The sequence below is a fragment of the Cucurbita maxima genome, unplaced genomic scaffold (genome assembly GCF_002738345.1).
Source record: "Cucurbita maxima cultivar Rimu unplaced genomic scaffold, Cmax_1.0 Cma_Scf00016, whole genome shotgun sequence".
Taxonomy (NCBI): domain Eukaryota; kingdom Viridiplantae; phylum Streptophyta; class Magnoliopsida; order Cucurbitales; family Cucurbitaceae; genus Cucurbita; species Cucurbita maxima.
Window position 1 is genome coordinate 4352094 of NW_019272032.1, and position 13028 is coordinate 4365121.

Consider the following 13028-nt stretch of genomic DNA (forward strand, 5'->3'; position numbering starts at 1 on the left):
TTAATTATATTGAAAAATATAAATTATTTATTAATTAATTTTTTAAAATATATAGGAAATTTGGGAAGCATAGAATGAAAAAGAAGTAGGAGGCGGGACGGGAAATCACTAAACAAGACCTCGCGCCTCTTTGCACTTTTAACTGAATTCGCGGCTTCAATTCGCAGACCCTTGCTTTGATTCGCTCGCCTTCGCCGAAGACCTCCAATCCATGGCCAACAATCCTTCGCAGCTACTGCCCTCAGGTTCGCTTCTGCTTCTTCTTCGATTTTTTTTTTCTCATTTTCCCCTCCTATTTCGATTGAATTGGACTCTAATTTACTTGGTTTTTGATGATAATTTGCAGAGTTGATCGACCGATGTATAGGGTCGAAAATATGGGTCATTATGAAAGGCGACAAGGAACTGGTCGGTACTCTCAGAGGATTCGATGTTTATGTCAACATGGTTCTTGAAGATGTTACTGAATAGTAAGGGCTTCTATGAGATCTAAACTCACATTTCTTTGGTTTGCTCATTGTATTTCGCATAATTTGTTGTGTTTGAATCTGTTCTGTTTGTTCTCTTTCTCATATGAAGTGTTTGATGTGTTGATTTTAGTGTGGGGGAATATGAGGCGAGTAGAGGGAAGTATTAGGCTCAAGGTCGTATTTGTCTGTGTTTAAGGGATTGAAACGTGATTGAAAGTGACAGAGAATGTTACGCTAGAGCAATTTGAGTTATTGAGCATGTGATTTTCATTGAATTATGGAGAGCTTTTGAGTTAAGGTTTAGAAATTCCCTTATTCAAATTTTCGAAGGGAACTGGACACTGGAGGTTTCTTTAGAAGTTGAGGAAAGTGATCCATAATCTCATGCCATACTGAAATAGAAGGAAAAGAGTTAACAAGAGAGGGGGATAACCTTAGCCATGTTCAGTTCCTGCTGAGATTCCGTTGATGAAAGTGTTTCTTTTCATGGAGGTAAGGTAAAGTAGAGAACCAAAATCTCTCGTAAAGTAGAAGGAAAAAGTTGGCTCAAGTGTCAAGCAGTACTCTGCCTAGGTTGATACACATTGTTGTTTTTTTTCCACGCCTGATTCTCAACAAATTGGGGGTCAGTAATCGTGTTCCCTATCAGTGTACAATTTTACTATCTTCTTCTATGTTGGGGATAGGAAAAATTAGCAAACAGATTTAAGCGGGATACATGATTGTTATTGTTCTATCCTTTCCCTTTTGGAGCTGTAAAGCTAGCAGATTATTGCTTACTTTTCTCTTCCGGGGTCCGGTTGTGGATATATAACCAGATTGGGAAGCTCATAGTTGAGCATCAAGTTCTGAATGTGATGATCAAGATGTTTTAATTAACTCATCATTGGAAAGCTCATGATGTTTTCCTTATTAAATATATGAAAATTGACTTGAATTCTCAATGGTTACTGACAAAGGGAGTAACGATTTGGTAAGAACACAAGGAGTTGTTAAATTGTTAAATTGTCTTTGCTTATGATCTTAGACACCCCTTCTAGTTTACTGACTATTCAAGCTTTTCATATAACTTGTTTCAGCTTATTCTGATGTTTTCAGTACTGGGTTAATATGGATATTGAAGTGGTCATAAGTTCGTGATCTTCTTTCGTTCAACTTTTCATTCAAAAAAGGGTGGCTTCATAAAGCCTACATCTAAATTATAATTAACCAATAAACGATCCATTCACAAGAGTACTTGTTGTTGGAGCTAATATCACCATTGCTGATTTTCTTTCCTGTTCTACCAATCAAAATCTAGAGTGCGTTCCATTGGGCCTAAAATTCCGATCTTGGCACGTCTTTTATGCTTGTGGCATGTATGAGTTGCTGTCTTTTTTATGAACCTAATGACTTTGTTTTAATCAAGAGACATAGCGCTCTCTACAATCTACTATATTGTTTCACTCTCTCTGTATTACATTGTAGTGAGATCACTGCCGAGGGGAGACGGATAACAAAGCTGGATCAGATTCTACTCAATGGGAACAACATTGCTATTGTAAGTGACAATCACAGTTTTATTGTTTACATGCACTTGTTTGGGGAAGCCACAAGTCTTTAGACGATCTCCTCCTAGACCAATGAACAATGATTGTGTTAGAGAGGCCAAGCTTCATGATGGTTGTGGGTGTGCCCCAATCCCCATCTTTATAATGATAATAATAGTATTTTAAAGGAACCACATTGTTCGTCCCAATGGTTAAATAGTCAAGTCTTAAATTCGCGTGCCTCTTATGTCATTCATATAAGTAGTTGTTTCGTAAGATCAGTCAATGTGTGAGCAAGTTGATGTGGACGTTATTTGAAACTAGTCAACATGCATGTGAACTAATGTAGTCAAAGCTGAGGGAAAAAATTAGAGAACTCAGGCCAAATGTTGGATGGTCAAGTAGTTTCATTGTGCATTAAAGCTGGTCTAGTTGTCCTTTTAAGGTTAGTCAATGTGATTGTTAGCAGCTCATCTAGACGGACTAGAAGTTCTTATTAACGTCTGATTGTTGAAGCAAATTGTTGATTTGCAGCTTGTCCCTGGTGGATCGCCCGACCCAGAATAAGTGCAGAATATGAATAGCATGTGGTTTTGGGTGGGAAACCTTGCACGATTTTTATGGTTGGCTCCCAGCACCAAACATTTACTTTTCTATGGACGTAGAAAGACTCAGGTGACATCTTTCATGTATTTGATTGAAGTAAAGCGTCGTAGTTCCGTGTTTCGTCGATATGAATCTAGATTTCTTCATATTCACTGCTTCGGCTGGAAATCTTTTGGCTTAATTCTGAATTTGATTGCTTTCAATGGATTCACAAATGTTTTAAAAGCTAGAGCAGTAGTACCCTGAAGTAAGTAAACACTTCTGATTTTGAAACAATGAAGGAGATTCAACCAAATCGATAACCGAGCCAAGTTATACAAAGGAAGTTTGGTTTCATTAGCTCTTAAAATGTTGAACCAAGCAAATATTAGTGATATTTAATTATTTGTTTTTTAATTACAAGTTTAGTCTTTACCCTTTTTAGAATTGTCTCATAGGTTTTTAACTTTCGATTTCAATTTTATGATTGGTCTACAGGATTAAATCTTTATTATGCAATGATTATTGTTGCCATCATTAAAATAACTTGATTAAGTGATGGTAAGAGTTTGTTTGGTATATCTTCTAATTTAAGTGTTTTTTCTTAAAATGTTTTTAATAATAATGGCATTTTTTACCTACTTGAAAGGTATTTTTATGCATACTTGGAAGGTTTTTGACTAATCACTTTAACATCATTTCTCAAATATCTTTTCAAACAATTTTTAAATTAATCCAATATTTGCAAAGCGTTATTTATTTTTATTGACAAACAACAATAAAGTATTTTCTTAAAAGAAATAATCATTATAACAATAGTTTATTTTTTTTATTATAAAAGAAACAGCTATTTCGAACACACTGAGTAAATTGGTGTTGTATTTGACCAATCCAATGTACGATGGATAGAATCACCTACTTAAAAAAAATTGAACCAAACTAAATTACAATCCTTAGAGTGTAGGATTGAAACGAATTGGCACATGAAAAATTCTAGTCTAGATTGATAACAGCATTCATTAAGATCAGTCTAATTCATCTTGTCTTGTTGTCTTGCTTGAGTCCTTCTTTCCCTAAATAGAGTATTGTATATTCTTAGATGGGATTCTTGGAATCAAAATATGGTTTCTCAATGTGAGGTTGGTCTGCCATTGGAAATCTCATCGATAGAGTCGCCTCTCTCAAACACAGCGGCAGCTCCCATTCCTGAGCCTGCATAAGGTACGGATTGTTATGCAAAATCAATTAAGTTTACTATTGAGGATAGATTAATTTTACTATTAAGGATAGAGTTAATATCACTCGACGTGATTGGAGAGATCGATCTAAGTCTAATTCAACTAGTTAATTAATGTGTTAACAACTTTTTGAAAAGTTTTAAAAAGTTCAAATTTCCACTTCACCCCTTGAACGGAAAGAACCAAGATTGTAGAGAGATATATACCGATGCACATGGAGATGATACCAAACCGACTATCCCTCCCACGACGCTTCATTTCATTTAAGAGAGTCGCCACACAACGAGCACCTGACACCCAATGAGGAAAAACATGTGCTTATCATATGCCTGCAATAAGGGCATGGTTTTTCCAATAATTGTTCATTACTTAATACTAATGAGATAACCTTTGTCATAGGAAAGCGATTGGAATGAATACTTATATCATAATTCTATTATCTTTGTTAGTCGCTAATATGAACTAACTCATTACCAATTCAAACATACCGTATTAGATTGAGTAATCTATTTTCTTCCATAAATCTAAAGGTTCAATATTCCACTTTCATTTCTCACTTATTATCATTATCATTATCATCTCATTTTAAAGAGTGTAAAAAAAAAATCAATGATTAGAATACCTTAATCAACCTATATAGATTGGGTTAAGTTTGAAAAAACTAAAATTTAATGAATTAGGTCCATTCAATCCAACTCACAAATATGTTTAGCCATTTTTTAATTTGATAGGATCCAATGATTGAGACCTTTAGTTCCTATACTAAATGAAGATGGGAGAAATTGTGAAATGTGAAAGATTACCGGTTGCGCCCAAAGGATGTCCAAGAGCCATTGCACCGCCATTAACATTCACCTTTTCAGTATCAAGCTTTAGTTCCTTACAGCAATACACATACTGAGATGCAAATGCCTGCAAAATCACAAAACCTTTTTCACATTGTAATTAAACAAATCTTCCAGACTTGTGGTTTCAACAACCAAGCGATGGTTCATGTGTTTTCCTTCTTTTTTAGTTTCTGAAATTTATATGCAACTTTAACAATGTTTCTAAAGGAGAATTAAGAAATAGGAACGTTGTCCACCACAGCCATTTCTCTAAAAATGTTAATTATAAGTCAGAATATTATATATAATTTTTATTCTTAATCATCAAGAGAGAGCGAGGAAAAATACCTCATTAATTTCAAAAAGGTCAATATCTTTAAGAGAGAGACCAGCAGATTTGACAGCCGCTGGAATTGCAACAGCTGGTCCAATTCCCATTACTGCTGGATCCACACCAACTGCTGAAAAACTCCTGCATGCATTTCCAAACAAAAATTAACTCTAAAATATAGAATAGAAAATTTTCAAGATCAATTTTTAGTCGAGGAAAAAGGTTCGCATGTAGTCACGTAAATTCTTTATACTACGGCTCGTATATGGTTTAAATTAATGTTCAAGCAAAGATTCTGAGCATGACTTTCAATCAAATTTCATTTAAACGTGTGGCGAAGTGGCTTAATGAGTAGAGGAGACGGTAGGTTGAAATGGTGAATTGTGTTTATGTCTTCATTCCCTACTTTTTACCTACTTTTTCTAATCCTAACTCACCTGACAGACTTCCTACGGTAGCTAAAAGTGCCCGTGTCCAAGGCAACATGAACCATTTTTTAGTACTACAAGAATCTCTGCTTATAACACTACAATGCTTGGATTGGATTGCAAAAGTATAGTTCTTTCCATTCGAAGATTCCCACTTTTTATACTTCTTCAAATGAGAAAGATCTGATAAAAAAGGGTGGAAAATAAATATATTTCTTTAGCACTTGATCATTTTGCACAGTGAGCTCTATTGGGTCAACAATGGTAAGAAAATGGACATACCTAAAGATCCCAAGAATAGGCAGTCCCTTCTGGATAGCAACGCTTCTCTTCATGAGGAGAACTGCAGCAGCTCCATCACTAACTTGACTAGAATTCCCTATAAGAATAGAGCATTGATTTGAGCCATAATCCCATTGTTGACAAACATAATACCAAACCAAACTGTATGAAAGTAAAACCTGCTGTTGTGCAGCCATCTCTCTTGAATGCTGGCTTCAGCTTCGCCAAAGCTTCCATGTTTGTGTTGGGCCGAATGCCCTCGTCCACAGATACAATCACAGGCTTCTCAACGCCAGATTTTGGGTCGATGATCTTTCGATTATGGTGGAAAATTGGTAAGTGACCAAGAAAACAAAATGAATGCACAGTTTTTAGCCATTAAAGAAGTCATTCTGCAATTACCTTTGTGGAAACAGGGATGATCTCATCTTTGAATTTACCAGATGAACTTGCTGCAGCAGCACGTCTATGTGATTCAACCTGTTGAAATAACTCCTATGTTGAATTTTCACTAAAGTTTTATCAAAAAAATCTAAGTTAAAAGGCAGTGAACTTACAGCAGCCTGGTCCTGTTCTTCCCTACTCACACCATATTTTTGGGCTACATTTTCAGAAGTGATGCCCATAGGAAGTATACAATCTCGAGCTTGTTGGAAGGCATTTACCTATTAACAACTTTTATCAGATAAAACTTAAGAAAACAAGGTAAATCAGCAAGTTCATTGAAGGTGTAAAATGTAAAATATACCTTGGGATTGTTGCTAACAGGAAATTCAATGTTATCAATAGACATGCACTCCAACCCAGCTGCAATGCCTGCATTGCAAGACGGATCTTATCAATGTCAAATGGTCAACAATGTTATAACTTTTTTCTCTTCCCTTTCAGGTTCTTGAATTCAATTGACCGTACCAATATCATAGTATCCAACTTTAATGGCAGCAGCGACATCAGCAACAGCTTGAAGGCTCGACGAGCACTGTCGGTTGACAGTTCTTATGCTCACCGTATCTGATGCATCAGAAACACAACATCCAAATCATAAGTCAAATGGTTGTGGAAAATGGGATTTTGGGCTATCAAATCTCTTAGAGATGAAGCTATCTCTCTATTCACAGTTCATTCTTATAACATACATAACTCTCATGGTTTCAGGGATTGGTAACTGGAAGAACACTCCAAGTTTGGATCAAAACTTATGAGAGAAATTGAAAAGGTTTCTATGTGAAACAAAAACATAGGAAGGAGAGATTTTGTATTGTACCAGGGAAGCCAGCATAGAAAGCAGCCATCCTGCATTCAGAGGCTCTCACAGAGCCAGGAGCCAAAACTGTGCCAACTACTATATCACCAACTTCCCTTGGATTCAAATTTGTTCTCTCAATCACAGCCTACATCATCAATCAATTTTTCAGATAATTTATAAACATAAGAACAAGAAACAAAGTATGACCAAAAAGTTGATCATTTGGTACACCTTATTTGGGACTAAACAAGCCAAAGAGTTGTAATAATTAAGCAGAATAGAAACATAAATGAATGAATCAATCAAACCTTAAGAACAGATGCAAGAAGATCATCTGCAGGAGTATCCTTGAAACCCCCTCTTTTTGCTCTGCAAAATGCTGTTCGATATGCTCTGTTTTCCATTTTTTTACAGCAAGAGATTATCATAGACAACATTGAGCTAACTAAGCCCACTTCAGTCAAATTAAGAGATAAGGACGAACAGACAAAACTTACGCTACAATGACAATATCATCCCCAAACGCTGCAGTCCTATGGTAAGAATGTGAAGCACTTTCTCCAGCAGCACATACAGAAGCCTATCCATACCCAATCAAAAACAAGTTAAAACAAAAAGAAAAAATGCTGAGGAAGGAAGAAAATCAAGAACAATCCATTTCAAAAACCAAACAAACAGAGGAACTACAAAATGGGGATTAATACATACAGAAAGCGAAGCAGATTCAGACTCAGAAGACGACGGCGACGATTGCCTGGGTTTCAAGTGTTGAAGAAGAATCCTCTGCCTGTTGAATGCCTTCTCCATTTCTCACTCTCTCGCTCTTCAATGGCGGTGTTAATCGGTTCAATTCAAAATTCATGGGTTCAAAAGAATGAATCTTGTAAATAAATAGAATGGAAAGAAATCATGTGGAAATTGGGACTGAAATTGCGATGAACTTTAAGCAGAGTTTCTCAGCAGCGGTCCAAGTCTACCCCATAGACTAAACGCCGAAGACTCGATGAAAGTATCCATGAAAATCGTGGAAATTTACTCTACTTTTTGTTCGATCCACCATGGCCACGGCGGTGGTAGTTACAATTTTTGTTGTCTCATGGAATTAGGTAGTTAGGTTGGAACGCTAACACATAATTAAACCTAAACCCAAAAATTTCTTCAAATTTTTATAAATATTTTAAAAACATTCTTCCAACCTAAGAAAATAATAAAATAAATATTATAATATTAGACCGTGCTACCGTTTACAATTTATCATCGTTTAAAATTTAAATTTAGTATACAATGGTCCGGACATTCTTCTACATTCCTTATCGAACAATAATATTATTTATTTACAATTTTATAAGAATAAAAATTATTTTAATAGATCAACCGTACATTATTTTAAATTATAAGAGGACACATGACATAGAATTGTTTTAAATTAAACTAGCTTAATTTTGAATTTTTATTATTGGTACAAATAATATCGTGAATTCGACCTCATGGGAAAGGGTTGCACGTGGTCGTTGATTGGCCGGTTGGGTTAATGTGGCAAATTGGTTGGTGTAATTTAATGGAGAACTAACTTCATTAAGTAGCATAGTTTTTATCACGAACTTCAATGATATTGTACGTTAACTATTTAAAAAATAATTTAAAAAAATGTGTAACAATAAATTTAAAATTATTACCGACAAATTGCACCTTTATTTTACGAGGGCTGAATAATATAATTTTTAATTAATATTCTTATTTATCTAAAAAATTACACTTTTAATTTTAAAAATTTTCATTAATATTCTTCTAATTTATTTACAAAATTTAAAAATATTATTACTACAGTATTAACTCATAATAGTTTAAAAATTATTACCGTCAATATATAACGAAAATTATTTATCGACACTTTATAAATTATCTTTAAACTTTATAATATTACTTTTGAAAATTTATGAGTATTTTTAAAATATAGTACCACCGATAAAAATTGAATTATGTTACATTAACGTCAAATTTTTTACGATTGCGTCTAATTAAACGTGTTAATACATGCACTTGAATTCACGTGAGAGGTGGAAATTTACGTTTTAAACCTATTAGTTGATAATATGATGTTTTAGTCAAATGGTCTAGGTTCATATTGACTTTTGGTTAATTTTAGGTCACCGTAGGTTCGATGATATGACGTCTTAATCGATTGAGCTATATTCATGTTGATTTATTTTAAATTGCTTATTGGTTAACATTGTAATACGTACATTTGAAGTCACTAGTGTGGTCAAAATTTACCTATTGAACCTTTTGATGGGTGATATAATATTTTAATAAATCAAATTATGTTTTATAATATAATGTGTTAATTAATTGGACTAAAGTAGAAAGCCAAGCGACCAAATATGACATAGGAAAAAGGAAAATGAAAAAGAAAAAGAAAAGAAAAGAAGGCAGACGAAATCACGTGCCAACTGCCACGTATCAAATCGCCGTTACCAATTTACCTCATTAATTCCCACTCCCCGTCCGCCACTACAACCCGGTGAACATAAAAAGAAGGAAAGATTCTTCTTCTCGACTCAATTGCTGGATCAACTTCCCGACGCATTTCCCAGCACCGACGCGATGGCGGGGACGCTCGAGAGGCATCCGAGCCCGTCCCTGAGTTCCTCCGAAGTTGATGTTAGTATCGAGAATGATGGGAGGAGGGAGAATGGTAGTGATAGTGGTAGTAATGGAATGGTGAGCAGGGAAGTCCGAATTGAAGACGGTGTTGCTGCGAAAACTAGTGGTGAAGATGACTCTCCAGGTTTGTAGGTCGTTGCTGTTGCAATATCTTCTGCTGCTTGCTTGTTTTGTGGTTTCTGTTTTGTTTGCTCAGTGTTGCTTTCTTGGACTCTGCTGATGCATCTGTTTGTTCTTTTCGTTGGTTACGACTCTATGATTTTTAATTGATGTTGGATGTTGGCCGTAATCTTGGTAAAAGGTTGGGAGTGAACTCTCGTGGTTTTGATTGACTCTGTTGGTTCATATGCATTGCTTGCTTTACTTTACGAATCTCGTTGCTAATGTATTCCGGTTTAATTGCGTCTTCTTCCATTCCTGTTTCTCTCTGATCCATTTACCAATTATAATTCAACTGCTGCTATCTCCCAACGGAGCTCAGAATGTCGTGATCTGTTGCAGTCGAACGAGGATATCAATCATCTATCCCCAATTTTCTCCATCTATTTGTTGAACATTTGAACTGACTTTAATAATAGCACTTTATATATTAGTGAGAAACTTATTTGATTTTAGTTTATTTGGTAGAGCGACAGAAACTGATAGAGGGAATGAAAATACTATTTTGGATGGATTTCTGAAGTTGATTCATGCATCAAATTAATGGATCTAGCTATTGACTCGGTGGGTCCTGAGATGAATGTAACTTGACTTACATCGATATTGAAGAATTCATGTGAATGCAAGAAACTAGATAGGGAGCTTAAAGTTGTCAAGGGGTTGTAGCTAATCTTTACATACCTTGGCGCCTCATATACCTTCAAAGGATTACAATCCTCCTATAGAATACTTGGCTAAAGAGAAAAATGGAGGTTGAGGCTCCAGGTTGCCTCTTGATTGACTAATGTGTCATGCTGTGTGGAGCTAGCGTTGCTGCTACCTAACCCTCTTGTTGGATTGGAACGGATGTGCACCCGTGACCTCCTTCAAGTTGGGATAGAGTGTGGGATGGTGAGTCAAGCTTGAGTAGGGCTTGTTTTGACAACACTTGCTCATGGCTGTTTTGTTGCTCGATTTTTTAAAAACTACTCTCTGAGTAATTTTTGTGCTATTTGGAGATGATTTTTTTCATCCCCACCTAGCGATTTGTAAATTTTATTACATTAAGCAATTGATTCTAAAGAACGTAAGAAAGAAAGTTACCAGATTATGAAGGGATGCACCCTTTTCAAGATAAACTACTATAAGGTTTATGACTAGGCGAGATGGGTTTTTTTTTTGACAAGATATCATGAAAAAAGGCTTTGATTCATTTTTTTCCCTTTTAAACGAGAAATCAAACTTCTATTGATTAAAAATAAATAGAAGGAAAGAATACAAGTGCATAAGAAAATAAAGCCTAAAAAAGGAGCCAAACTACAAAAAGGGGCTCCAATCAAATAATATAAGACTTAAATGATAGTTAGAATATAACTTAATTATCAAAGCTCAATGAGAAACATAGAATCTAACAAGGGGCCAAACATCACTTGAAGAAACATTGAAAAAAAAAAGGATTTGGTTTCAAATGAAGAACATAGGTGGCAACTTGTTTGAGGTCAACTATTTTGTTGGAAGATATATGGGGTGGCACGTTTTAACACTTCTATTTGGCTCTTAATTCAAATTTATTTTTGGAAAATCTTGGTTGAAATGCTTCAATATTGCAAAGCTAAAGGCTTTTCATTGGTGTTCTTATTCTAAACTTTTTAGGTCTTATTCTCCTTGTGATATTTGTATTAATTGGGTTGCTTTTATTCACTCTTCATAAGCTTCTTTATATTTGTATTGGTTCTTATTTTATTTTATTTTCTTCTCTATGAGTTTTGTGTCTTTGAGCATGTTATCCTTTTTTATTAATCAATGAATATTTGTTTCTTGTTAAAAAAAATTATAATTAATTCAAATTTATTATGTAAACATCCTCTTTATTTATTTATTTATTATTATTATTTTTATATTATTATTAATAGTTGAATCTTTTTGTCAAGTCTTTGTACACCACTTATTATATTCTTAATGAATTTTGGTTTTTTATCAAATTGAGAAAAAACGAGTTAAAATTAACCGTGTGATAACCCTTCCCAACATTAAGTACATGTCTAGGAGTGATTTTGAAATCGTTAAAATTACTCTCAAACGTGTATTTAATTATCCAAAATAACTTTAATCTTTGGTTTTACACTTCTAAACACGATTTACATATCATTAAAATTGACTTTGAATGATTTAGTACATGTTTGAGAATGACTTTAAATATGACTTTAAAGTGATTTTACAATTTCAAAATCACTCCCTAACATGCCATAAGTTTCTTGAAGGAGGAATATCCAAGGTATTTTGACTTGGCCATGGATAGAAGGAAGGATCACCCAAAGGAGGTTTTAACTCTCTTCAAAATCACTTATTAGTAATCTTGCATCGATTGGGATCAAAGGAAAGGAGGTCCTCTACTGCTCCATTTGGAATGGTTTTTATCCATAAAAAGGTGAAAATTTTCCTATGGCTGCTTAGTCACTCATGCTTAAACAAAAGACAAGTTGTAAAGAAAGCTCCCTGGTTTTTTTTTTTTTTGCCCATCTCCCAGCTGCTGCTCTAACTTTAAAAGTGATGCTGAGTCTCTTATCCGCTTATTCAGCAACTGCTCATTTTCCATAACCTTTGGAACTATATATCTATATCTAATGTTTTGGGGCGGTTGCTAGTCCATCCAAGGGAGATTCATTCCCACCTTGCCCTAGTCTTCACTGATCGTCCTCTTACCAAAGATAAGGAGACTCTATGGCTTTGCTTCACTTGAGCTTTCTACTGACCATTTGACACGAAGGGAATCTATTCAATGACAAAGAGAATAGCTATGATGCCTTTCTTGAACCTCTTTCTTTTATGGCTCTTACGTGGTGTAAATTAACCTCCTCTTGTGGGTGTCCGTCACTAGACCTTTTTGTAATTACGAGCTTGGTTTGATTTTGCTAGACCGGAGTCTCTTTGAGTAGTTCTTGGGACTCCTTTGTGTTGGGCTTTGACTTTTTTGTATGCCTTGTATTTTCTTTCATGTTTCTCAATGAAAGTTTGGTTTCTTAAAAAAACAAAGATATTTACTGCTTTACCACTCTTTTGTAGAATTTTTTTGTATGGGCTTGGCTTGTGTAATTTATCTCATCAATGAAATGATCTGCTTCTTTAAAAAGTATTTTTTTTAAAAAAAATTATTCTTAAGTTTCTCTTCCATCAATTAGGGAGAGGCTTTTTGGACAGGGATTTTTCCGATTGAATTTCTTTGCTCTATCATTGCGGTAGCTTTTTTTTTTTTTTTTTTTTTTTTTTTTTTTTTTTTTTTTTTTTTTTTT

At 34.7% G+C, this 13028-nt stretch overlaps 3 protein-coding genes across 4 annotated transcripts in view; 2 read left to right on the forward strand and 1 right to left on the reverse strand.

The window, feature by feature from the left end:
• The first annotated feature begins 80 nt into the window (after nucleotides 1–80).
• Nucleotides 81–2930, forward strand: LOC111491087 (sm-like protein LSM5). The gene is made up of 4 exons (XM_023139831.1): nucleotides 81–245; nucleotides 347–470; nucleotides 1938–2010; nucleotides 2534–2930. Exons 1-4 carry the CDS (start codon nucleotides 212–214, stop codon nucleotides 2564–2566), a joined length of 264 nt encoding a protein of 87 aa, XP_022995599.1. The 5' UTR covers nucleotides 81–211; the 3' UTR covers nucleotides 2567–2930.
• Nucleotides 2931–3445: 515 nt separating this feature from the next.
• On the reverse strand, nucleotides 3446–8042 carry LOC111491083 (3-ketoacyl-CoA thiolase 2, peroxisomal-like). The gene is made up of 14 exons (XM_023139825.1): nucleotides 7645–8042; nucleotides 7434–7516; nucleotides 7245–7329; nucleotides 6955–7081; nucleotides 6603–6701; nucleotides 6439–6506; nucleotides 6248–6355; nucleotides 6093–6170; nucleotides 5870–6002; nucleotides 5691–5787; nucleotides 4998–5121; nucleotides 4626–4734; nucleotides 4029–4112; nucleotides 3446–3796 (listed from the first exon to the last, which is right to left on the reverse strand). The coding sequence occupies exons 1-14, from the start codon at nucleotides 7741–7743 to the stop codon at nucleotides 3714–3716; spliced, it is 1377 nt and encodes a 458-aa protein (XP_022995593.1). The 5' UTR covers nucleotides 7744–8042; the 3' UTR covers nucleotides 3446–3713.
• Nucleotides 8043–9440: 1398 nt separating this feature from the next.
• Nucleotides 9441–13028, forward strand: part of LOC111491605 (sterol 3-beta-glucosyltransferase UGT80A2-like) — a 17205-nt gene continuing 13617 nt past the window's right edge. Inside the window, exons 1-2 of one of the 2 annotated variants that reach the window (XM_023140578.1) lie at nucleotides 9588–9724; nucleotides 12000–12166. Coding sequence is in view for 1 of the 2 variants with exons in the window: in XM_023140576.1 (XP_022996344.1) it covers nucleotides 9541–9724 (184 nt within the window). In the remaining variant the exon portion in view is untranslated. Of the gene's footprint in view, nucleotides 9725–11999; nucleotides 12167–13028 lie in introns of both variants that reach the window. The other variant, XM_023140576.1, reaches the window with a different exon arrangement.